Genomic DNA, 24,462 nt, shown 5'->3' with positions numbered 1-24,462 from the left:
ATAATATTATGTACCGGGCTATAAACACGTTTATTTCTGCTGTCGAGAAGGGTATCTTAAAGTGAGGTGTGCACATGACTTCTGAGATGTTCAGATAATTGCCCACCTCTGTACCATTAAGAAAGACTGATTCAGGACGGATCATGTGCTTCTTATCAGCAGCTCCTTTTGTCTTTGTTGAAATTCCCAACACAGCGAAGGAACACATCCTGAAAGGACGAGGGCTCAAGAAATCCGAGCCTGAGGCCTTTTTGGGTAAATACATAAAATGTAAACGTAATCATATTTCATACAAAGTAACATCTAACGTCCCAAAGCATGTCAAAATTAGAATTAGGACTTTTTACATACATGTTCTTGTATTTAGTTTGCATTTAACTTTAAGGCCATGGAGCCAGGACATTTAGTGAACAATGTTTATGTGCCATGTGCTGTGCTGACTGACATCTCTCCATCATCAGCTCTACTTGTCTGCTGTTCTGTGGTCGTTAAGTGGGGAATCAGGTATTTGTTTCCCGTTTCTTCAGCAGGGATGTTCTTATTTTCTTTTTCACATGCATTTCTGGATTGTAATTTGGCCCTGGAGAACAAAAAAAATCCCTTTTTCTGTCCTCTTCTGAAATGTGTTTCTCTTGTTGATAAGTAAATAAGTGTAAATGATTGTTGCCCATAGACGCAGTTTCTATAGCCTATTCTGTTTTGGCCGATGTGTTATTTGCTCATTGTGATCCTCTTTCCTCTTAATTAATTGTAATAAAATATTACATCGTCTCTTGCTGCGAAATAGAAGACTTATTTTCAGCTGATGATAGAGGCTTAAGTCTGGAAACCTTTTTCATATTTTAAATCTTTAACACAAACCCAGTTAGATAAAATCTGAGAATAAATATTTGCAGTAATTCCATCAGGTCTTGGAGAGTGAGTTGTGACATTTCTCATCTTCTCAAGCCGTTCCATGACCTTCAGTGCTCTGGAAAAAAAGAAAAACTCAAACATTTTTTTTTTTGTAAAAATAGCCAACTTTATATTCTCGGAGTACTAAGATAGCTTTACAAACCGGATGATATGCACACAACCTTCATTCTCATCCAAATGCAGAGCAGTCCAACTGAAGTTCTGACTCAGACAGCCAAAGTAAACAAAAAAAGAAATGCACTGACAAACCAAAAACCAAGACAACAAAAGAAGCAGGGAAGTACAAGTCTACCCCTCGAGTGTCACATTCGTCCTGCAGCGTGCACATGGGACACTAGAGGAATCCATCAGCTGACCATCAGAAGTGTTTCATCATTATATATTACATATAAACAAAGGAGAGGAGGTGGATCAAGGGTGTGAGAAGGGATTAAAAATATTCTTGTATTCTTTCAACTTCATGCAGGTGTAAAAGATTGCAAAAAGTAAAGCTTTAATAAGCAAAAAAAGATAACAAAGATGGCATGTTACACAAAAACATCTGTATAAAATAAGTTGTAGCAAAAAAAAAAAATCCACGCGTTTTTTTTGGGCAGGGTTGAGGGTGGGGGTTTGATTCTCATTTACATATTGACATTGATTTGGTCGTCGACAACTGAGTGCTGGGGTCTGTTCTTTGGCCCCTCATTCTCTTTTCAAACAGACACACACACTCACACTCACTCCTGCACAAAAACACTGAAAGGGAAGCCGTTTATCATCAGGAAGCTTCCTTGATCTTTCTCAACCTCTCCCTATCTTCAGGGCTCTTTTGTTAGCGCTGTTTAGTGCTGCTGATGCTTCAGTCGCACATCTCCTCTGGCAACTCGTGAGGGTTGAGGATGCCGGGCACTGACATCTGGAGCTTGTGTTTCTCCTCCTGGGCCTGGCGAAGGGATGTCTCTCTCTCCTCCAGGAACAGGTCTGTTGTGTCCTCACCAGCAAACTCCTGCAAGGACCACACAAACTCATTCTCAGTCGTGCTCACTTCAGGCTTTTAGGATTGAGATTTAATCTGGCATTTTCCCACAGAAAGAGGCCTGAGCTGCTCTAACAATGACGTCTCTCCAACGTAGAATCTTCTGCTGCAGCTTTTGGAACTGAGATGATGTCTGAGGCTCTAATTTGATGACCAAATATCTATGACTCCTGATTCTCTGAAATACGAGTCCTCCTTTCACATTAGTGTACATGTGTTTATGCCTGGTATTATGTAATTCTATTGTATTTTTTCTCTCTTTATTTAATTAATATAAACTTGCTCATAGCTTCTTTTTTTCTTTCTTTTGCTATTGATGCTGTTTATATTCCCTGAGCTGCTCTAACACCCAGATTTCTCCCATTGGGAGATCAATAAAGTTGATCCTTAATCAGACGCCTGTTCTTGACCTGCTTCAACGCTTTACTCAATTTCACAAGAATTCTAAAAGAAAATATAGAGGGGTTAGCGGTTTAAAAAAGCAACGTAAATACAGCTACAAACAAATCTCTTCCTTGTTTGTGGATGGTATGTGGCTGAGGACTGCCTACATAAATCATCCGAGGCCTTTTTGATTCGTCATTTCATATTGAGATCTCTTTGGTAGTGTATGATTTTATTTATATATATATATATATATATATATATATATATATATATATTTTTTTTTATTTTTTTTTTGAACCAGTTGTCTTCCTCAGCATGTTTAAGTAGCAGCAGACCTCTTGATACTCACCTTGATCTGCACAAGGAAGTCCCTCAGGTGCTCCTTGAAGGCTGGGATGTCCTGATTCAGACTGAACAGACCCGTTACAAACACCTTCACCTGGGCACTGAGGACAGAACATTCAGTTAGCAGCCAGTCTGAACAGCACTCATGTTTCAACCTTCTCTCTCATCTGATATATACACTTTCCTCTATTTTACCCTATTACTCTATTCTTTTTTCTACGTCTCACTCGACTAACCCTCACCTGAAATGGGGGTAAAAGTATTTGGTCTAAAGTTTTTTTTTCTTTTTTTTTTTTTTAAATGTCTTCCACAAAAAAAAGATTTAGAAATAATCATCCACAGTGGTTACCACTTACTCTTGCAGGTGAGGGAAGGCTGTCTTCAGCAGGTTGGCGATGTACTCCTGGACATGCGCTTGGTTGTTTGCAGAATTGGTGGCACTCAGAGCAACACTGACCTTCCCCTCCTCCACCAGGTTGAACATGTAGGCCAAGATAGTGGCATGCATGGTCAGACCTGCAGACAGGGAGCAGGCAGAGACACTGATCAGTGTTGGAAACACAAACTGTGAGCCGGTTTCATTTTACAAATCTTTGGATTCCGATGAGGCCAGGCGAGTGTGCTTACCTGCAGTGTGAGAGGTGTCGGTGACCACAGAGAAGATGTGCTGCAGGATGTCACAGAAGTACGTCTGATAGAAGCTCTGTGCTGCTGCTTCCTCTCCGGACACGTTCTGCAGGAGAGTGTAAAGGATCTGTAGACCTGCAGGAGACAAGCACAGACATGAACACACTCTCTACTGCTCCCAACATAATAAACATCCATCTGTGATCATGTTTAAAGTTTACGCTTTAGACTGAAAAGAAAAACAAAAAAACCCCCTAAATTATTAAAGACGTATTGCAGACCACTGACAAGTCTCACAAAGATGTTTTTGTGAATTTATTCTTTAGAACTGAATCACTCCCTGAAAAGGAATTGTGCTTGCTCCACGTGAGCTTCTTGACATTCAGTCTATGCATATTTCTCTGTTCTTGCCAAGCCCTTTCACAGTATACCCATTAGCTTTAAACTACTCATGAAATGAAAAACTTCAACAGCATTATGCCAAAGTCTTCATTATCCTACCCTTTTGAGTCGAGCCACTTTGATATGTTCTTTATTTACATTAAGTCACTATATGAGCAGATAAAATGGTGCCCGTTCATACCTGTGTCGGCCACATTCCTCATGGTGTGCTTGAAGGCCCAAATAATGGAGTCCAGGATCAGCTTGAACTGGGCCGGGGCGATGGACAGGAAGGCTGGGAAGCACTGGGAGGTGGCGGCTTGTAGGAGGTAGAAGAAATGGGTTCTGTGTTCTGGGAATTCTTCAAAGTCCTGCACAAGAGGTAAACAATGCAAAAGTAGAAGTGTGAGACAGTAAAGTGATTTTGTAGTTTTGTCCTGGTACAAAATTCACCAACTGAAACCAACCTTGTTGATCATGTTCAAAGTGCACTCAAAGACAGCATCAAAGATCTTTGGGATTTCTCCTGTGATGTGGACTCCCAGCTTGTTGACGATGGTTGCCATGGTGCTGAGGACCTCAGGCTCTCGGGCAGCAGGGACATTCCTCTGGTAGTCGATGAGCACTGCTTCCAGCAGGGGGGGCACAAAGTTCTCTCCCACCTGGACCCCATCACAACACATGAACATGACTTTACAATGTGGGCCCAAATAACAAGAGCACGTCACACAGGGGTTAATATTCGTTATCAGTATAATGTGCCTGCTGTTAGAGAGGAGGTCTTTTTCTTAATAGCAATCTATAGAAGGATTACATAAAGCTTCAGCTCTTAAAATGTATCACCTGTCAGGAGACTTTGCAACAAATAACTTCAATGAGTTTCATATTGAAAAATTATTTCAGATACCTGAAGTTACTATTTGTTATTCTTCTAAAGAGTTGTTTCTGCAAATGTTTTATTTGCAGTATTTTTCCAAGTTCTATTTATGACTAATTTCGCTATATTTATTTATTTGAAGATCTGAATTTACATTACATTCCAACTGTATGTGTTTAAATTCAAACAAACAGACGTTTCATGACAACACTCATGCTTTACTAAGAATGGATTACAGCCGCTAATGGTTCTAAAGGAGTATCTGATCCAACTCACTGAGCATACAGCGCTAATGCTCGTCAGATGTGGTTGTGCTCCATGCGTGGAGATGATCTGGAGTTGCACAAAGTGTCAAGCCGCTCACGACCCTGACTGCTTTCCTCTGTGACCAGTGATCACTTTGATTCTGTTCAGTCATAAGCTGGCTCCTTTTTTATTAGCCGAGTGTATGTGGAATTTTCCAGCTATTATAGAAAGGAACCAACATAGATACAGATGCCGAAGGCTGATTAAAACGGCTCTCCCAGCATGGTCTCTTCCACTCACTGTGTCTTAAAGGGACGATGTCACATCAACACAGACTGACCAATTTAAATTCAGTTATACTCATGGATTTCAAGCACAGACACATTTTAAAACATTCCCCCATTGCACTGAAGTCTGAGGAAAAAAAACAACAAAACTCACCATCTGAGGGTCGTTGGAGCGACTGACCCAGCCGGAGATCAGCTTCAGTGTCTCTCTCTTCACTGTCCTCATACTTCTGATCAGAGGCTGCTTGGTCACCATCTCTCCTGCATCAATCACCAGACGTGATTTTAATTCACTTCATTATCAGCTCTCAGGTTATTATGCTTAACTTGTTAGTGATCCATCGTTTGGGTAAAGTTTACTTCCTTTCAGTTCTATTTTTGGTTGCCCATTACTCCAGGGGAAAATGTCTAATTCTTTAGCATCTAAATGTGTAATGTTTGTACTCCAAATGAAGCTTGGAGGCAACTTTCATTAAAACTAAATCAAAATATAAGGCCTCACCGCCAGTCCAACTAGGACAGACGGCCAACAGTCTCATTGTTGCGTCACATGTAAACGTACAGAGAGCAGAATGAAACTAACCGTTGGTCTGGACAGCTGAGGAGATGTTTTCACTCAGGCACTTGTAGACATTGAGCATGTCCAGGTAGATCCTTCCCAGCTGAGAAACAAAGGGATGACCAACAGCTTTACAGGCTCTGACGTTTGTCTTCAGGATGCTGCCCAGCTGACGCACCGTCTCTGCGTCCTTCAGGATGTCCACATTCTGAAGCAAAGTGTCCACATGTCAGTATAAGGTGCAGTTTCAGCAAAGGCAGGCTACATGTTGAACTCATCACTGGATTCTAAATGGAGCGTGTGGCTGCTAGTTCTCACCTTGGTGGCCTGCTGGATGATGCTGTCCCACACCTGGTTGGGCAGCAACATGTACTTCTCTATGAGGAGCTCCTGGACGGCCTGGTCGGTCTGAGCTCCGATCATGTAGCCGACAGCCTCGTAAAACGTGTGGACCTGGAGAGACAAGGCGCACTTTGACTCGGACCTTCACAAAGCACTTCAAGAACAAGTTCAGAGAGAACTTCTCGTGAAAAAAAGGTGAAATGTGTTGTCCAGGTGCGGAGACAGAACTGACCTGCTGTGGCTGCAGGTCGCAGATGATGGTGTTGATGTTGTTGAGGATCTCGTCGATGAAGGGCATCACCTCGCCCACTTGAACCTGGACAAAATGACGACGGCACTTCTGGGCAATCTTGATGAAGGTGTCACACGCCATGTCCTGCACACCGTCATGGGTCTCTGTGCGATAAACAAGCACAAACTCATTGTTAACCTTATTCAGAAACTGAGTATTTATGGTAAAGTCTTATTGAAGTAACGGTGGCACAATCTTTATTTCTGTTCTTAACTTCAAACTGACTTCATTTAAATTCAAAGTTCACACTTAAGATGCATTTCAGAGATCAAATAGTGAGGATTTTTGTTTTAAATATTTATTCCACACAAAGAACTTGGTCTCTTCTCACCGTGCATGAACTCAAACAACTTGTTGACGACCGTCTTCAGAAACTTCCAGTGGGCTCGGAGGAATCGAGGATACTGTCCAACGATGTACATGATGTTGGATGCTATAATGGCCTTATTGTCCTTCCCTCTTTTCTGCTCACACAATCCAAGCAGGTCCTGAACACATGCAACAAATACGCATGTCAAATAACCTGTTTAGGCTTGAAGGCAGACCCTGCTTCGTGCTGACTTCGTACAGTATTGTGTTCGTGTCCCACCTTGATGACAGTGACCAGGAACCTCTTCTCGTCCTCCTCGTGCATGGCCCCACTGATGGAGCCGATGGCCCAGCAGAGCATGTTCAGATTCCTCCACGACCATTCGGTGCCGTTCACCTGGTTGTGGAGCTTCTCTGTCATGATGCGTTCAGTGTCAGCATAGTCCAAATGGGTCAGATACACTGCAGACAGAGAGCATGAGAGCGAGCCATTCATTAAGACTGCGTGTGGTTGTGTTTGAGACAGTGAGTAAGAAAAATAGTCAAATCCCAGTCTTTTTTTCTTACATATAACTGCACGGTTGTTTCAAATAAACTTGCTGTGTTTTTCAGTTTAAGGATGGAAATTAAATGCTGATTGAAGATAAAATTACCCAGAGTCTCCCTCATGTTTTTATAAAGATTGATGGCATCCGTGTCTTTCATGAACTCTCTGACCACTTCTCCCTGGTCGTTCTCCACAACCAGCACTTCCTCTGGTTTGGCCATGCGGCTCACCATCAGCAACCGCACCTACAAGAAAAGGAGGAAGAGATGGATGGATCAGGAGGGAGCCAATAGATGTATTTTGTTGACAAAAGACATTCATCATTATTTTGCCCTCAGTATAAAATTTATATATATAAATCAATATAGTATTATAATCAATTGGCATAAAGAAGTGTACAAATTTACTTCCACCAACCCACAAGCCAAACATCCTCTGGTTCCAGCCTCTAAAATAACAGTACTGGTTACTGATCTGTCTTTAACTTTACAGTTAATCTGATCTCATACATGTTCCAACAATGACTGAAATTGTATAAAGACACTTAAAAAAGACTGCAGAATAATTGAGGTCATAACTGGGTTGAGACTTTGTTTTTCCGAGCTGCTCTCAGTGAATAGAGTGATGCAGTGACTGTCCTACCTGTGAGAGTACAGGCAGGTAGAGGTGTCTGCGTGGAGGAACGTCCGACAGCAGCGGGGTGCTGGACGTGGAGAAAGGACTCTCCCTGTAGAGCTCTGCAGCCAGGTGGTTCCAGTACTCCAGACAGATCTTGAAGATCTCCGTCTCCTCCACCTCCGACACCAGCAGCATGTAATGCAGGGCCTGCAGAGGGTCGTTCAGTGTTCAGTCTGCAGCCTTGTTACAGGGTCTCAGCACATATTAAATCAACACAAAGCTTTCCTTTGGATTATTTGACTTCAAACAGAAGTCTTTCGTGTCCTGCAAAGACGTGACCTCAAGCGATAGAAAAAGCTTGAAGGTCAAGATGTCTGCTTTACAGATCAATTCAAAGTGTTTAGTGATTCTGCAAAACAAGTATTTCAGTTTTCATTATTCATTAAAGGTGCACTGTGTAGATTTGGTCGTAAAATTTGAACAATTCTATGCTCTATTTTTTAGCTTTATTCAAAGGAAAAAATGGGTCCCTGAACACTGTTTGGATCTAAAAAGTGACCAGGAGAGTTACACTTTCACTGCTGCAGGCTTCTTATCTTCAAACAATGATCCAGGGACCAAATGTTCCTCTGAGGACACTTTGTGTATGGAGTTATGAACACAGACCACAGAATCTGTACATTGTTAATGTTTGTATTTGTACCCTGTGTTGTAATCTAAACTGTTCTGTGTTCATTTTGTTTCAATTAATCATTAAACTGTTACTATGAACTGCTTACTGATTTTAAAATCAAATGTAACCATGACTCAGTTCATGTTTAGTTCTGTTTTAAACTCTTCTCTCTGGCCTGGTGACAAGGCTGCTGTTGTCTTTACCTCCATCAGAGACTCTCGCATGTTGGGTCTCTTCTCGATGAGCTGGCCGTGTTCTTTGAGGAACGTGCAAAGAAACAGGCTGAGGTTCTGAATGAAGTTCTGCTCGTCATCCTTCCCGTTGGAGTAGGCCAGCCTGATGTTCGTGTTCAAAGGCAGCATCTGAACGCATAAAAAAACACAACACGTCAAAATCTCTATCTACTGAATCTAACTCTACAGGAGCCGGTTTAAACTTTCTTTCTAAAAGAAAAAAACAACAACCACCGGACCAAAGTAAAACAAAAACTGATACTGATACAAAGAACCTTACAAAGAGGCGTTAACTTACCAAACAGACAAAGTATGAAAATGCCCAAAAACCTGACTTTGTCCTGTTGTTTATCCTCGATATTACACAGTTAACAGTTTCCTTTGAGGACTTTGTAGTTAAAGTGGAAAAAGTTTTGCCCTGACCGGCTGAGCCATGAGACCACCAGGTGACGACGGTGAGAATATTTGGGATGGTTTTGATCGGAACTCTGAAGAGCAGCTGTGAATGTTGTTAATAAAGGAATTTTAAATGGTGCTTCACCTCTGTGAACAGCTGTGCCCGATCACACTAAAAGCTAAATAAAACACAGATTCACCATGTAAGAAAATCAACAAAGCAACCGTGCAAACACGGAGGGGTGTCGAACATGATGTGCGATGCAGGACTTTATTTTTATTTTATTTTTTTAAATCAAAATCTGTTTCCAAAAGTCACCAAACTTTTACACAAAGGATCTAAACCATTTGATCAGATCCCAGAGGTCTGGATCAAAGAATGTTTGGAAGGTATAGACATTTATCAGCAGTCTCACTAAAGTGTGGACTCACAGTGCATAAACTACATAAACCTCTGCTTTGCTACCAAAAGGAAATGGCTTTCTCTTGTTGTTGACGCTGAATAGTTTGACCTTTTCTGTTCACTACAAATATTCAGATGTTAAACAACCTTTTAAAATGTAAAATCTTTTTGTAAGAACCTTGACAGTTCGATGAATTCTGAAACTTCACAGGAGGGGCTTCAGATAGAACGTCCCTTGTTCTGATCATCCATTTTTCAGCTCAAAAGCCTCTTTCACATCTCCATAGAATCCTTCAGCAGTGATCGACTGATTCATTTTCCAAAAGTTGGCTCAGTTCTGTCATGTAAGACTTCGAGAGAATTCAAGCCGATCTATCTCTGCTTACTCAAAGCACATGTATACCACAGACGCACACTAGAATCTAGAGTCCATCACTATTTACCGTATTTTCCGCACTATAAGGCGCACCTAAAAGCCTTCATTTTTTTTCCAAAAGCTGGCCATGCGCCTTATAATCCGATGCGCCTTATATATGGATCAATATTGAGCCGCAACAGGTCTCGCAACTACGGTAAGCAGCCGCCGACTCTATTTTCCCCCGTAGAAGAAGTAGTGCGCGATGCATGCTGGGATATATAAAACGGCATTTCATTTCCATTTGTGTGTTTGTGTAAAGACCCTGAAATGGCTCCTATTAAGAGACACGCTTACAACGCAGAGTTTAAACTCAAGGCGATCAGTCACGCAGTAGAACACGGGAATAGAGCAGCAGCGAGAGAGTTTAACATTGTAACGGTTCATGCTGTAAAGTCAGTAGTTGATAATGTGTTCATAATTCCGATTATGTGGAGTCAGTGAATGCACCAGCGAGAACGTGTTGAGCGGCTGTATGAGAGAACGCTGGGGGAGAGAGTTGGATTGTTACGGCAAGTTATGTGTTGCTCTCTGCTGTAAACGGCGTGGTCACGGCCAAAAGCTGTTATTTGAACACTCTCGTCGTCCTTTAACGTCTGTACGGACGCTACAACATTAACGAATCAATGGTGCGGAAGTGGAGGATGTTTTGTTAACATTCCCTTTAGCGCAGCACCGTCCAATGGATGCATAACGTAACCCAAGCCTCTACGGTAGCGCCTTATAATGCGGTGCGCCTTATATATGGAAAAAGTTTTAAAATATGTCATTCATTGAAGGTGCGCCTTATAGTGCGGAAAATACGGTACTTAACCATTCACACCACACAACGCAGCGTTCGTAGGGTTCAGTGATTTTCCCAAAGACACACTGACTTTTCTCTGTGAGAGCTGGGGATCGAACCCCGACTCTACCACTGAGCCACAGCTGCATCGGCTGTCAGAATGTTCCCATCAAATTAAACCTTAAGAAACTTTAAGTTGATGCTAAACCTCCTTCAAGTTTTTTTTCCATGTGTCCCTCCCATTGTTTTTTTTTTTTCATTTTCAACCACCAATAAATAAATAAAGAAGAGAGAGAGAGAGAGACAGAGAGACAGAGAGAGAGAGAGAGAGAGAGAGAGAGAGTGTGTGTGTGTACCTGTTTGAGCTGGCCCATGGTGAGGGTAAACAGGTTGACAAACTGCTCCTCATATTGGTTGACGCTCACTCCGGCGATTTCCGTCAAACATTTCAGCGTCACGTTGCGAAACATGGGCACATTCAAGAACTAAAAAAGAGAAGACAACGTGTTTTACCGTCAAATCTGTTCAAAACAAATTATTTTTCTATTTATTTATTTAAACTATTTAATTTATTTTCACTCCATCATGATCAGACTATAAAATGTAAGACTTGTGATTAAATAATGGTGTCAGCAGACTTCTCTCCATCTCATAGCACTGTGCAAAGAGGATGTACTTGACTCACTGAGATATACAATATTAAAGATTTTGTAGGTGAAGGTGCTCACCAGGCCCTTCAAGTAAGGGCCTTATCCATATTAGGAAGGATTATTTACATGAAGTGGATAAGTGCTGGTCCCACTGTGAATGGAGTTTTATGGGTACTGGTTTGGTTGTAAATAACTTAAAGAAATAGATCATGTTTTACCCCAATTAGACCGGATGAGACGTCTAATGTTTCAAATGTTTTATTGGATGCAGAGGCTGAGACAATGACTTTAGTCAGCTCTGACTACCTCCTAAAAAATAACCTGACATCAGTTACTTTCTTTCATTTGAATGAGAAGTATTTGGATCGACAGTAAGAAGGACGTGTTCACTGTCTGAACTGAAGCCCCTCTTCAGTTCAGACAGTAAACACGTCTGAACACTTACCTTGTAGACCAGAGTACTGATGAGCTTGGTCTCAAAGATGTAGCCAAGCGGAATCCAATTCAGGAAGCGGAGGAGAGTCTCCAGAGTGGCGTGGACCAGAGGGGCATTCTGGGAGTTTTCCTGCACAGAAGAAGAAGACGAAGAAGAAGTGAGTGTGAGAAGCGCATGCTATCATCAAAGATACAGACGCATTGACGTTTAAGCTGTCTTACCATCACAAACTGGCACAGCTGGAATATTTGGGAGAACTCGTTGCACATGCTGAAGGAGAAAGTGGAAAACATCAGGACTGGAGGAGTCATGTCATAGCTGCTATACTAAGTCAGTCTCTCAACATCTCTGTCGTTTGTAAACACTTCAGTTGTGTTACAGAAGACAAAAGGCTTTCTTCTTTTCTCCTCCTACAGGTTGAACTATTTCAGAATTGGATTAAACTCCAGTATGGCTGCCGTAAAATGATCTGTGTTTCATGATTCATCTTGAACTCAATTTTGCTTTAAAAAAATAAAAAATGTAGACCTTTATGTTTTCAAGAGGCCATTTTCTCCTCCAGGTAAACTGTCTCTTAGCCTCTCTCTAATGTGTGTCCATGTTTCCAGAATGTAATTTGGTTGAGCACAACAATAATCTACCAGCGTGTACGGCATGTTTTACATCTGACAGTTTAAACAATCTACTGGAGAAAATCTGAAACTTTTGACACCTATCAGTCATTTAGGCTCTTCCTTCAAATGATCTCAGGCAATAGTGAGGAGGAATCAGTGCTCACCTGTCCTTGAGGTGCTTAGCTTTCACCTGGGTCATCTGTCCACTGGAGAAGTCAAAAACCTCCTCGCTGAGCAGTTTGAGGATGATCATGTTGTTCTGGCAAAGGCTCTCACTCGTCCGGCTTGCGCCTACGATGTCGCTGATGAAGGTGGGCCAGTGTTTGGGCCACTCCTGCTTCAGGATCTAAAAACAGTCCAGAGAAGAAGAGATGCGCGTCAGCAGCATCATCACTTCAGTCACTTCTTTCTAACAAATTGTTCAAATGGATTTACCTGTACGAGGATCATGTTGAGTTTGGAAATGTACACGCCCTCTTTCTGAAAAAGAACACCAAGAAAGAGACATCAGTTTCTCACAGGTCATAAAATAAGCTCCGACTCTTAAAAGAAAAGAACCATACCTCCATATTTGCAGGATCGGAGGAAGTCTTAATGATCAAGCCAACAACGTATTTCTTGATGCCTGAAAAGTGATAAATGTGATTTCATAGAAAAATCAACAGCATTCCCAAGCAAGCGACATATCAACTAATCAATATGATATCAATATCACATACAGAATCTGTGACTCTGAACAAACCTTCACACTGATTTCTGGGGAGAATCTTCCACCGTGTTTTGATGACTGTTTCCAGAATCTGAAGTGCATAATACTGGAAGATAAAAATTATCCTGATGAGAGATCTGGACTCAAAACATTAGACAGTCAATTAATAATCAAAGCCAGAGACGTTGACAGGTTTAAAGATGTGCAGAGTACTCACTGCTAACGGGTGGATGAGTCCAATAAAAATGAAATAACTTGACATTATGCTTTATGTTCCATAAAAATTAACTATTTTGATAATTGCATAATTAAAGACAGCAATCAGTGTATGGTAAAAGAAATTCATGAGAGCTGTTGAAGGTAAATTGAGAAAATAAAAGCACATTGTTTAATTACAAAGTTGCTTCAAATGAAAAAGAGATCGAAGGGTCCAGCGCAGGATGCCTTGGCTGACAAAACACTTTCTCCTGGCGTCTATTTAGCACCAATTTATCAGAAAATGTTCCTTTTTTATAAACTTTTTTCATTGAAGTTATAAATATCCGTCAATGTAACTCTTTCCTTCCCAACAACTAAGACAATAACAAAAATAGCCCAAAATAAACAAAACTGACAAAGTCATTAGTAAATGACAAATTCACTAAGTGCTGTCCTCGGAAAACAGTACTTCCTTCATGAAAACACTGCATCCCTGGCCTGATGGTTTAAAGAGTACTCTCAGATTTCAATGTGTAAGTAAGCAACTTCAATGCAAAGTGATGTTATATATTTGCCAGAGGGGGGAACAAAACACACAAATGGAAAACTATAAATTCTTCAAAGCAGCAGTTTTAATCACAGAAAGCTTACATTAGCCGTTTTTAATATCAACCTGCCAGATGAGCCTGCATATGTAAATCTGGCACATTGATACGTGTGACTTTGTTGCTCTTGTTAAATTAAAGTGTGTTGTTGTGTGTTGTTGTGTGTTTTTTTTTTTACAATTAACCAAAAGGGATGCAGTTAACCCTTAAATTATAAACATTGTTATTAAAGTTTGTGTTTCATTACAGTGAATTTTTAAGTACCAAAGTCGAAATCGTTTATTTTTCCTACCAACTTGTGCCTTTGCTGCACATTTTGTAATCATGATTCAGCCTTGATAGCTAGCATCTTTCTGCACTTATTAATCCCATGATATTTTGTCTCATTTTATAAAAGAAGCATGTGTAGAGCTCATCTAGTTGTGTTCAACATTGTATGACACACTTCAGCTTTGTTTAGCATTTGTAGGAATATATATTAAAAAAAAAAAAAAAAAAAAAAAAAAAAAAATGCAATCACTCGTGGGGCTGAAAAGGTTTCAGACTGTCATAAGAGAGAACCAGAGAGTGCAAGCTGTTGTCCTAAATCAATGTTTTGTCTTTCCATGGAATTGATTGGATCTTTGCTCAACCAATCAATGGATTGATCCAGATAAATTGACAATGTTGTCCATAGTACATACCTTAGTTTTCATGTTCTGAGAGAATTCCAGGATGGTGTCCACCCTCGTCCAGGCATCTGGATGGTCCTTCAGGTTGGTGAGAACTTCCTGGGCCACTCGTTGCTACGAGAGAGAAACACAGCACATCCATTGGATGCCTTAAATCTTAGGGGTTTTGGAGTTCATCTTAGGTCTAATTTCCCTTGAACTGACACATCAAACTCAACCTATGTGCTCCACTATTAGCTGAATAATTAAGCTTAGCAACAAATTGTCCCTCTATTGCTAAACCAAAATGCATTTAACCCATGATGAGGTAAAATGAATCTCATCCACAGTGGACAGGAGGCTTACTCACCTGGGATCCAATGTCATGGTACATGGAGTTGACAACATTGTCCAAGAGGTTGATGTCAAGTTTCTGACTGAAATCCAGCAGCTGTCTGGCTGGGTGATCGGCCAACATCGTCATTTCTGCTGGCATAGAGCTTCTGAGGAGTGGAGGAGGGTTATTTTTACTTCAGCCACAGCAGCATGCGTGTAGATAGATAGATACTTTATTGATCCCGAGGGAAATTCAGGTTACCATAATTACACAAATCTACAGGTATAACTGATAGCATTTTATCATTATTATTAATTTTTTTAAAGATGCTTTTAATTGAGGTACTACGTCCACATTTAACCTACATCTTCAATACAATACTACCAAGTACAGAAATCAAACTGGTCATTACATTTGCCCTTTATATTAAAAAGGCAAACTCTGGTCAAAAAAGCATGGTCACTTTAATTCTTTCAGTTTGTATCAAAAACATGTTTATCGGCCATCAACTCATTCCCAACTGTCAGTCAAAATGTGTAAATGAAGCCCTCGTGGTTCAACGATAACACCCATTGAGAAAAATGATTGAATAGTAAAAGACGAAACTACGCCCCCAACTGGCTGACCAGATGTAACCGCCACAACCTGACTGTTAGCCATGTAACGCGACGATTAAGGGTAGTTTCATGACTTAGCATTATTCAAAAACAATACGAGGAGTAATCAGTTCCTCTGTTAACCTTACAAAGTATAATGTTGTGTTTCCACCGTCAGAAACAACACTTTCACACTGACGGATGCTAACGTTAGCCCACGCTGGTGAGTAGGTTAGGTTCAACTTACCTGGTGTTTAATCCGGTCGTCAAAAACTAATATAGACTAGCTTGTGGCTAGCAGTTCAAAGAGGAATATGTATCTTCTCAATGCGTCCAAAGCCAGTATGTGATGTTACCTCATGGCACAAGTTTCACCTGCTCCTAACCTTTGGTAGCCACTTGCTTTAGTTAGCTTTCCTGTATGGCACCAACAGCGCTAACTTATAATGTAACGTCGAATACTTTACGGTTCTTGGCCTTTTATCATAAGCTCCCGCAGATTTCCACGACCTATTGTTTCCTGCCTTCAACCAGTCCCAGATAAATCCTCCTCTAGCTATCAGTGATTACAGTCGACTCCCACTAGACTAGTAGCAACTTAGCATGCTAATGGAAAGTCAATGATGATTCAAGTCTGCTGGCTAATGTGAGCTAAGCTAACAACAGAACTTCACTTAAAACGGTCTCCCGGCTCATAATCACGAATTCAAAGTCTCGTTTTTATTTCTGATTCTATCCGCATTCACTGTTGGAGAGCAGAGATGTTATAATGCGTGCAAGTGTGCTCTTCCTCTAAGCTCATGCTTCAGACCACGGACCGGTTAAAACCGGTTGAGACCGGGATATTCATTCTCGGTGTTTCGGCCCGTCGCGCGCCGCGTAAAATTTGGACTATGTTTCCGCCCACCGAGAATCTGATTGGCTGGGCTGGTGCTGTCGTCAACTTGTGTCACGGGCGACGCATGGCTGTCAATCTGGCTGAACTCCCTCCCTCTGTTTTAGCTCCAATTTGACCTCACGGTGGCTGGAAAGGAAAACAGGCCATAAACTGAACTAACTAAAAGTATATTTTATTTAAAAAAAAAAAAAAAAAGGTTTTTGTTTTTTGTCTCGATTGTTTTAGATCAAGTAAAACATAATTTAACCCTTAAAGGCTTACAATACTTTGAATAAGAATGATTTTAAAGGGCACAAACTATAATTTAGTTTATGTGAGGTAGTAGATGTCATTTCAATATATTGGATCTGAAGTACCAACCAACAAAAACTACTATATATACTTTCAAAACACATAACAGAAAGCTATATTGTTGCTGTAATGTTGCAGAAAAAATATTTTTGCTGTAATTAAATCATTGATGTATAAAGATAATATCCACAGATCATTTCTCGTCAACTCTCATAAACCTTTAATGGAAAAACAAATATGTGCTTTAAAGAAGTGAAAAAAAGGATGATGTCTCATTGAATAAGCCATACATATGTGCATATATACATATACACACACGCACACATTCTTGTTTTTTCTTGGGATAACTGCCTTTACATTTTGCTAAACAGCTGAGTGGTTAATCTGTGTAAAATTATGAAGTGGGACAGATTTGGAAAAGAAGTCTGTTTCTGAGAATCTTGAGAGGGAAAAAAGAACAGAACCAGTTTTATAAACCGATCTAACATCTGGGCTGTTGCTGATAAGACAAATAAAATAGGGTGCCAATGGCTGTTTTCAAAATCTCTTGATGTGTACACTGTGAGTAAATTCTAGACATTTTATACAGATGAACAAAGAAGCCATTAGTGATGCAAAAAGATGACCTCAAACTAATATTTGCCATGTAATAAATATAGCATCTATCATTCTGAGAATAAGAATCTCCCTGTTCAGTGTTTCCTCCAAGCTCTACTTTTACAGTTCTTCTCAGTTTCTTCAATGAAGCAGAATGAGAGTGAGTTTCAAGAGTGTTTGAATTTGGCAGCGGTGCAAAACACTCTTCATGGTGATGTTTGATGACATCACTCCCCTGCTTCCTGCTGTTTGGTGTCGACATCATGCTCGCTGTCGTCGGAGTAGTTCTCATGATCGTCTGAGTAGTGGTAACTGTCATCTGAATAGTGTTGATCATCCCCCTGATCGTCCTGATCTGAGTGCTGTCTGCTGGCGTCCTCTCCATCATGGGGAGTTGGTGACGCCTCATCACTACCTCCTTCTCTCTCCTTTGGATCTACTTCTGAGTCTTCTTCGTCCAAAAAGACTTTTCTGTACAGAACAGGCTCATGTCCAATGTCCGTCTCATCTTGGTCACTAACAAACATAAGAACATCATCTGATTAGAATATTAATGTAGCTTCATCCCTTATTTATTATAAGTAATCACACAAATAACTTTACAGAGTTACATTTATAAAAGACAACAACACTTAAAAAATCAAACTAAGAAGAACTAATGCTTATAAAGCTGTGAGAAAACCTACCAGACTCAAATCTGAGAAACATAACTTGAATTAAATTAAGCTGATGAACAAGTTAAAGAGAAGATAAAGATTTGGAAGGAGCCACCAGTCTAACTTCAGACACACTTGCTTAAACACAAGAATAAAGTTAATATGCCTTTAATTAATCAGGGCATCAATCAATACAAAAATCAATTACAAGCAGGAAAACACAGTATTTGTTAAACTTGGTTCTGTTTAACATATATTGGCCACGTTTTAGTAAAACCAATCTGGCCTCTCTACCCCATGCATGCACGAGCCCACATTCAAAGCATGAGCTGAAATCTGCCTCTGGAGCAACAGCATTAATGCATGTAAGTGAGGGGCGGGCTTTAGAGGGAGCACAGAGGAGAGGGGATGAATACAGAGAAGATGCTACTTTCAAAATCACGCTAGTTTTTGAAAATTACCAGCCCTGCCTTTAAAGGTCTTAAAAACAATGAGAATCACAAACAACTCCATTCTTATGTATCCCACAGTTCACTGTGAAAATGTGTGTAATGTGCAACTGATGGTCACTAGCCAAGAAATATATACCAACAGGTATTGCGGTCCAAACATTTTTCGGAGCATAAAAGTGATGTTTGGCTGCCTTTGAAAGGAGAGGAGCTACCAGCATGAACACACAACCCAGAAAAAGATAAGAAGATTAAAAGAGTCTTAACTGAGTAACGTTAGTTATTCCTAATGCTGATACAGGTTAAGATCATCATGTTTCATTAATTATTAAAAAGTAATTACACTACTGTTGGCAGCCGGCGAGTAAGCAGTGAGAGTGGTGGAAGGAGGGTGCTTTCTTTAAAGCCTTACCGTTTTCTTTGTGTTGGTGTTATTTAGATTAATAACGTTTCAGCTGCTGCTTAGATGATTTTTTTTGTTGTTGTCTGTTTGTCATTAGATCCTTTAAACTTGCTCATACGTTGTTCCCACCTTCAGCCTCTGGTTTAATTTTGATCGTTGCATCCCTCCTCCTTTAGTCGTGTCGGGGAGCGTGACATAAGGCCAAGGTTTAAAAATACCAAGATCACACTGTAAGGAACTACACTGGCTGGGTCTGTAAACTTGAGCATTGTGATTAGTTTGCACCATCATTAACATCCCGTATGTACTGTACCTTGTTTTTCTGCTGGAGGACGAGGACTCTCCTGCTTTTCCTGCCTTGCTGCTAATAAACTCTTCAGTGACTTCAAATCCATGCAGAGTGTCTGTGTAGCGCTTCTGTGCTGCTTGTTTTGCATTATTCTGTAATAAAAGCATGAAAGACAATTGTGTGAGTTAAGACATTGCAATACGCTGTTTTTTTAATGAAATAACCCACACAGATGTTCTCATCTGTGTGGGTTTTCATAACATCTGTCTGGGATATTCATAGTCTCCTGCAATTAAGACGCCACAATGCTCCAGATTGTAATTCATTAACATTTCCTTCAATCGGCCTGGTTCTGCCATCAATTTTCAGCTCACCATTTCCTGGTTTACCAGAATCTATTATATAAAAGCAGCTTGTTTCCCTGAGGTGCAGTATTTATGGCACTTCTGCTTTGGAGACCCTCCGTTCACTTCTTTCTCGGAGTGACTGCAGGCTTGTCATGTGGGTGGTCACATGGACTGGTGGTGTGTTGATATTTTTATTCACCTGTGCAACCAGCTCCAGCAGCAATGGCCTCCCCTTCACTCTTTGCTTCATCTCTTTAATCTCCTGCTGGTACTCCTTCCTACGCTGAAGTTCTTGTTTCCTGGAGAAAACACAGCGGCGCTATAGTTTATTATGCTGTTCCCCTCACAACAGTTAGGCTCTTGTTGTGGTCATGCTGTTGTTTAGTGTACCTGAATTCTCTGAGTTTGGTTTGCTGAGTCTGTGAGAGCGCCTTGTGGGGGTCGTTGGCCTGGGCACGTTTCACCACCACCCTCTGCAGTTTCTTCTCCCTCAGCCTCTGCCTCTCCTTCCACCGCTCCTCCTCCTCCTCTGCCTTCTTCCTCTGCTCCAGGACCTTTCTACTCAGGAAGACAATCTGGTCACGAATGCTGGAAAGTTGGGACGAGGTGGGGATTTGGATAGGGCAGGGTGGGTGTGAGGTTGTGGGTAAAGTGTACGGGGTGTTGAGAGTTCCATTTGGAATTTCAAACACAGGGCGTTTAGGTGGTCTAAGCGGGATACTTAAAGTTCTGGGGTTCTGTCTATCTCGAGTAAAATAGTGGAAGCCTCTGGAGTCTTCAAACAGTACCTCACAGCCTCATGGCGTTTCTTGGTAGCGTCGGTGACTTTGGTGGGCAGGGTCTCCAGGCTGCCGGACAGGGAGGAACAGAGGCTTGAATTTGGCGTCCGAGATGGTCCAGGGCCGATGTGTGGCCATCGCATCATCCGAGGGCTTCTCTGCTCTTGCTCTATGTCAGCCAGGATGCGTTCCCGGTGCGAGGATATCTGCGATGTTCTCAATTCAAAGGGTTCACATGCCGTTGTGGGTTTGACCTCTTTTTGCTTCTCGAGTTGTTTCCTGAAGCGTCGGTAACTGGCATCAAAGTCGGGTACCTCCTTGTTTATTTCGGGTTTATGGGAGAAATCGTCACCTCCTGCAGAGCTGCTGTCTCTGGTCTTTTTGCGTTCACTGAGTCGTCTTGTGAGCATGCTAGGAGGCATTGAAGCACTGTGGAGAAGTTCCTCAGCTCTCATCTGTATCTTTATGGAGCGATACAGCTGCTCCTCTTTCATCTGCTCCCCTGATGCTGCTGCGTACACAGACTTCGGAACAGGTTTGGCCTTGAAGGGTTTGGCCTTCTCCGGGTTGGACTGTTGTGCTTGACGTAGCTGTTTCTGCTCCTTTTTCAGTCGCTCCCTCTCCAGGAAGCTGAACGGCTTTTGGATGGTTTGATGAGGCTGTTCTTCTCGATCTCTCATCGGTCGACGTCGTTCCTCGTTGCGCTCCTGAAGCTCTTCATAAAGCGGGAGGTGAATGTGAGCAGGTACAGGGCTGGCTCTGAACTTTCTCTGGCACTCTGTCAGTTCTTCCAGCTGCCGTCTCAGTTCTGCATTCTCCAGTTCTATCTCTGAACGCGTCTTAATGCCATGCTTTCTCCTCTCAGCCTCTCGCAGCATCATTTGAAAAGGTTTGGGTATTGTCATTCGGTGCTTCCAGGGATCATGCTCTCCATCTGTTTGCCCCTGCCTCTTTTTTCCTCTGCCTTTTCGTTGCCTCCTCTCGTCTGTTGGCAGGCTGTGCAGTGAGGAGGACGAAAGGTGGCGGTTGTGAGGGGACAGTTTGAAGTCCTGCCACATGTTCTTGATGTGTTCTTTGGGAGAGAAAAGCAAGCCTTTCTCCACATAATTACTGACAGCTTCCTCTTCCTCTGAGCGGTCGAACTGTCCAGAGCTTCTCCGGAGTTCAAAGGCAGAATAGGACTTCCTCAAAAAGCGAGAAGCTTCTGGGCTGCTGTTTGACCGCAGGAACCTGACAAAACACACATGAATGACTGTCTGACACATCACTCCAAGTCACCATATAAAAACAGGCTTTGTTTACTCTTTGTAAAGATACGGGCTGAATTTCTCCTCTTGCCATTACTGTAATTGAGCTGATCTGATTTTTTTATTTCATTGATGTTAACTTTCTTAGTTTTACTTGTAACTGTGTTTTACATATTTATTTGTTGATATCCATGTAATGTTGACCCTTTCACCTCTTGATATACAGATTATAAACCAGGTTACAGGTATATCTATTTCTACTTTTGTCAATGTTTTCTTACTGTAAAGTGATACTATACAAATAAAGTTTGAGTGATTGATTACAATTCTGAAGAAGTAACAGTTAAATGTGAAGTGAAGTAAGATTAAGTAGTAAAAAAAAGAACCCCTAACCTTTGTCCGGTCTCCAGCCTTGCCATGTCCAAAGGCTCCATGGACTTGAGCTGCAGCTTCCGCCGGTACATACTCTCCAGCTCTGCCATTGTGCGCAGGTGAGCCTTCTTCAGCTCCTCCAGCTTGCTGTAGTACTCCTCGTTGGAGAAGAAGATCTCGCTCAGATCAAAGCGGTCTCCTGCTGCCCTAAAGTCTGTCAACATAAGAGGAGCGTCCTTCCCCAGGCAATCCTCGTCACAGTAATCAGAGCCTGAGTCCTCATACTCCAGCTAAAAAGGCAACAAGATAATTAAAGCTAATTTTCCAATCAGTCATCACTTTCTGTCCAAATCTTGAGTAATAAAGTTGTTTCAAGGGGAACGAGTCAACTATGATTTTACTTGTGCGTTGTATGCTTTTTTTTTTTTTAAATTAATGATAATGATTTCTTTATGATTCATGATGTAAACTACAACAAATAAATTTGTTTGTTTCTTTTTTCTTTTTTTTTAACTGCTAGGCCTCCTGTGGTGGAGCTAACCTGCTCAGAGGCACTCAGTCTCCTCCAGGACTAAGCCTATTACCCTGCAGCTCCAGTGACGTGGGCCATATGGTGAAGCACAAAAGGAAGGCTTACCACCAAAGAGCTCAACAAACAAATCAGTGTTATGTCGAGGTGCTCGGCTCTACTGCTGCTCAAGTCAAGATGAGGGTGTCTGTCAAGGTCATTGAAAGCTGATGCATGCATGGGGGGGGGGGGGGGGGGGGGGGGGGGGGGGGGAGCAGTGTTGTTGTCAAAAAATGATGATTAATTGTTTGGGATTATAAACTAAATGTTGAGTACGGTAAACTGTTGAAGACGGAAGTCCAAAAATAGTCCAGCCAACAAATTATACAAGTGAAATCCTTTCCACCACGTAGACTGACCTGGAACTGTCAAAGTCATGTCAACAGGACAAGATCAGACACCGCATTACTGTTCATCTCGAAAACAAGATATAATTGTTCTGGTAAAATAAAAGTGTTAGAACTTCATTATATTCAAATGTACTGCTGAAGGAAGGGACAACATATTCAATCTTTATTGTATATTAAACCATCAGAGGATATGTAGGAACAAGGACAAACTTGACCTTTATGACTCAAAATTACTTCTTTTAATAACTTTAGAAATGTAAAGAAAAGTAAAAAAATAAAGACAGAAGCAAATCCTGAATCACTCTAATGTGTTCACCTCTGTGGCTCTTGTAAGATTCTAGTTTTGTCCCATAAATAAAGTCAATATTTGCAATATGGATTTTTCTTGGCAATTTGTTGGAATTAGTGTAAATCCCCTCTGTATAATTTTACAACACCATTTATAAGAAAGTATCCAAATAATGGTCTATACTTCATCCTGGCAGGTCTGCCTTTAACTTTGTTGACTCTCAAATCGATATTACTCCGTTCGCACTGTAGCTTCACATCCACTTCTCTGCTTCATGGTGTATTTTTTTTTTTCTTTTTTACGTTTGATCAGTAGTTGTTTTTACCTCCTTCTCGTAGTCCCGGTTGTCCATATGACCTGTAGCCGTGTAAGGGAGCACGCGCTCCCTCTCGTAGGAAGCTAACGGCGCTTTGGTGTGCGGGTCCACCGGCGTCTTCAAACATGAAGTTACCAGAACGTTGGCACGGTGAGGATTTGACATGACTTCGTAAACCACTTCTTCCAGTTTATGTTATTTAACGTAATGAAAGTCAGGTTAAGTGGAAGAAGTAACTACAGTAGAAAGCAAAGTCGCTGTCCGCGTCCTGAAAACTGCCAGTATCTCGGCTGCAGGCTGTATCCTTGGTAACGGTGCTAAGCTTGGTTAGGAAGGAAGTGACGAAGCGTATAAGGAAGTGAAGGTTTCAGGGTCAAACATACTGCAAGTCATGCACGTTTTACAACTAAATACACTTTAGTTCTTTTAATAAGAATTAAATTAATACATGTAAAAACTTTTTTGAATTTCCCTGACATTTGATTTTCTTAACCATACAATACCATTCATGTAAAATACAACAAAGTTTTGTTTTTTTTCTTCATATTTTGAGGCATGTCCAAGTTGTTTAATTTGGCTAATAGAAATAAAACTGTAGAGCACTCTTATGTTAGCTTCCCAGTTGAATAATTTTGGTTTACTATTTGGAGAAAAGGCCAAGGAGCTGTACTGTCATTATTACACTGTCTTAATGAATCATCATAATCACCTGGAATATTCAACAGAACGGTTAGTTCTTTTTTTTTTTTTTTTAATATACTTTATCAATCCCGCGAGGGGAAATTCGGTTTTCACTCTGCATTAATGGAGAGGTCTCAGAGTAAGGGGGCTGCCCACAGCGAGCGCTCCAGAGCAGTTTTTTGGGGTTCAGTACCTTGCTCAGGAGCACCTCGGCAGTGCTCAGGAAATGGACTGGCACCTCTCCAGCTACCAGACCAGTTTCCGGACTTGGTCCGTGCCGGGACTTGAACCGGCGACCCTCCGGTTCCCAACCCAAGTCCCTACAGACTGAGCTACTGCCGCCCCTAAAGTTCAGTGAAAGGGCCAAAATTGTTTAAAGAAACTTTACCCAATACAAAATATGTTTGTGCAACAATTTCTGATAGGTATTAATAAAATAAAATGGCCTCTTATTATAGTGGATTTTTAGATATCATAGGAA

At 41.2% G+C, this 24,462-nt stretch overlaps 2 protein-coding genes across 2 annotated transcripts; both read right to left on the bottom strand.

The window, feature by feature from the left end:
- Window positions 1-1,615: 1,615 nt before the first annotated feature.
- Window positions 1,616-15,021, bottom strand: xpo1a (exportin 1 a). The gene is made up of 24 exons (XM_079337674.1): window positions 14,887-15,021; window positions 14,550-14,651; window positions 13,097-13,169; window positions 12,918-12,979; window positions 12,790-12,834; window positions 12,519-12,700; window positions 11,962-12,010; window positions 11,750-11,869; window positions 11,011-11,139; window positions 8,627-8,785; window positions 7,775-7,957; window positions 7,239-7,377; window positions 6,866-7,047; window positions 6,608-6,764; window positions 6,217-6,380; window positions 5,961-6,095; window positions 5,667-5,850; window positions 5,238-5,344; window positions 4,141-4,335; window positions 3,876-4,044; window positions 3,293-3,427; window positions 3,022-3,181; window positions 2,670-2,766; window positions 1,616-1,903 (listed from the first exon to the last, which is right to left on the bottom strand). Exons 1-24 carry the CDS (start codon window positions 15,010-15,012, stop codon window positions 1,757-1,759), a joined length of 3,201 nt encoding a protein of 1,066 aa, XP_079193800.1. The 5' UTR covers window positions 15,013-15,021; the 3' UTR covers window positions 1,616-1,756.
- Window positions 15,022-16,834: 1,813 nt separating this feature from the next.
- Window positions 16,835-23,641, bottom strand: fam161a (FAM161 centrosomal protein A). The gene is made up of 7 exons (XM_079337496.1): window positions 23,310-23,641; window positions 21,799-22,067; window positions 20,168-21,388; window positions 19,770-19,937; window positions 19,579-19,678; window positions 19,057-19,184; window positions 16,835-17,751 (listed from the first exon to the last, which is right to left on the bottom strand). The coding sequence occupies exons 1-7, from the start codon at window positions 23,463-23,465 to the stop codon at window positions 17,463-17,465; spliced, it is 2,331 nt and encodes a 776-aa protein (XP_079193622.1). The 5' UTR covers window positions 23,466-23,641; the 3' UTR covers window positions 16,835-17,462.
- Window positions 23,642-24,462: the final 821 nt, after the last annotated feature.

This window comes from Symphodus melops (genome assembly GCF_947650265.1).
Source record: "Symphodus melops genome assembly, chromosome: 2".
NCBI classification, from domain to species: domain Eukaryota; kingdom Metazoa; phylum Chordata; class Actinopteri; order Labriformes; family Labridae; genus Symphodus; species Symphodus melops.
This window is presented reverse-complemented; position numbering and strand designations above follow the sequence as displayed.

Bases quoted from the DNA above. Each gene is read 5' to 3' on its own strand.
- fam161a (XM_079337496.1), bottom strand. From the start codon at position 23,465: ATGTCAAATCCTCACCGTGCCAACGTTCTGGTAACTTCATGTTTGAAG. The intron at 19,679-19,769 runs GTACACTAAACA...TGTTTTCTCCAG, and splicing joins ACCAAACTCAGAGAATTCAG to GAAACAAGAACTTCAGCGTA. The intron at 19,185-19,578 runs GTGAATAAAAAT...CTTTTATTACAG, and splicing joins TGCTGGAGCTGGTTGCACAG to AATAATGCAAAACAAGCAGC.
- xpo1a (XM_079337674.1), bottom strand. From the start codon at position 15,012: ATGCCAGCAGAAATGACGATGTTGGCCGATCACCCAGCCAGACAGCTG. The intron at 12,011-12,518 runs GTGAGCACTGAT...TTTCTCCTTCAG, and splicing joins GCTAAGCACCTCAAGGACAG to CATGTGCAACGAGTTCTCCC. The intron at 7,378-7,774 runs GTAGGACAGTCA...CTTTTCTTGTAG, and splicing joins ACCTGCCTGTACTCTCACAG to GTGCGGTTGCTGATGGTGAG.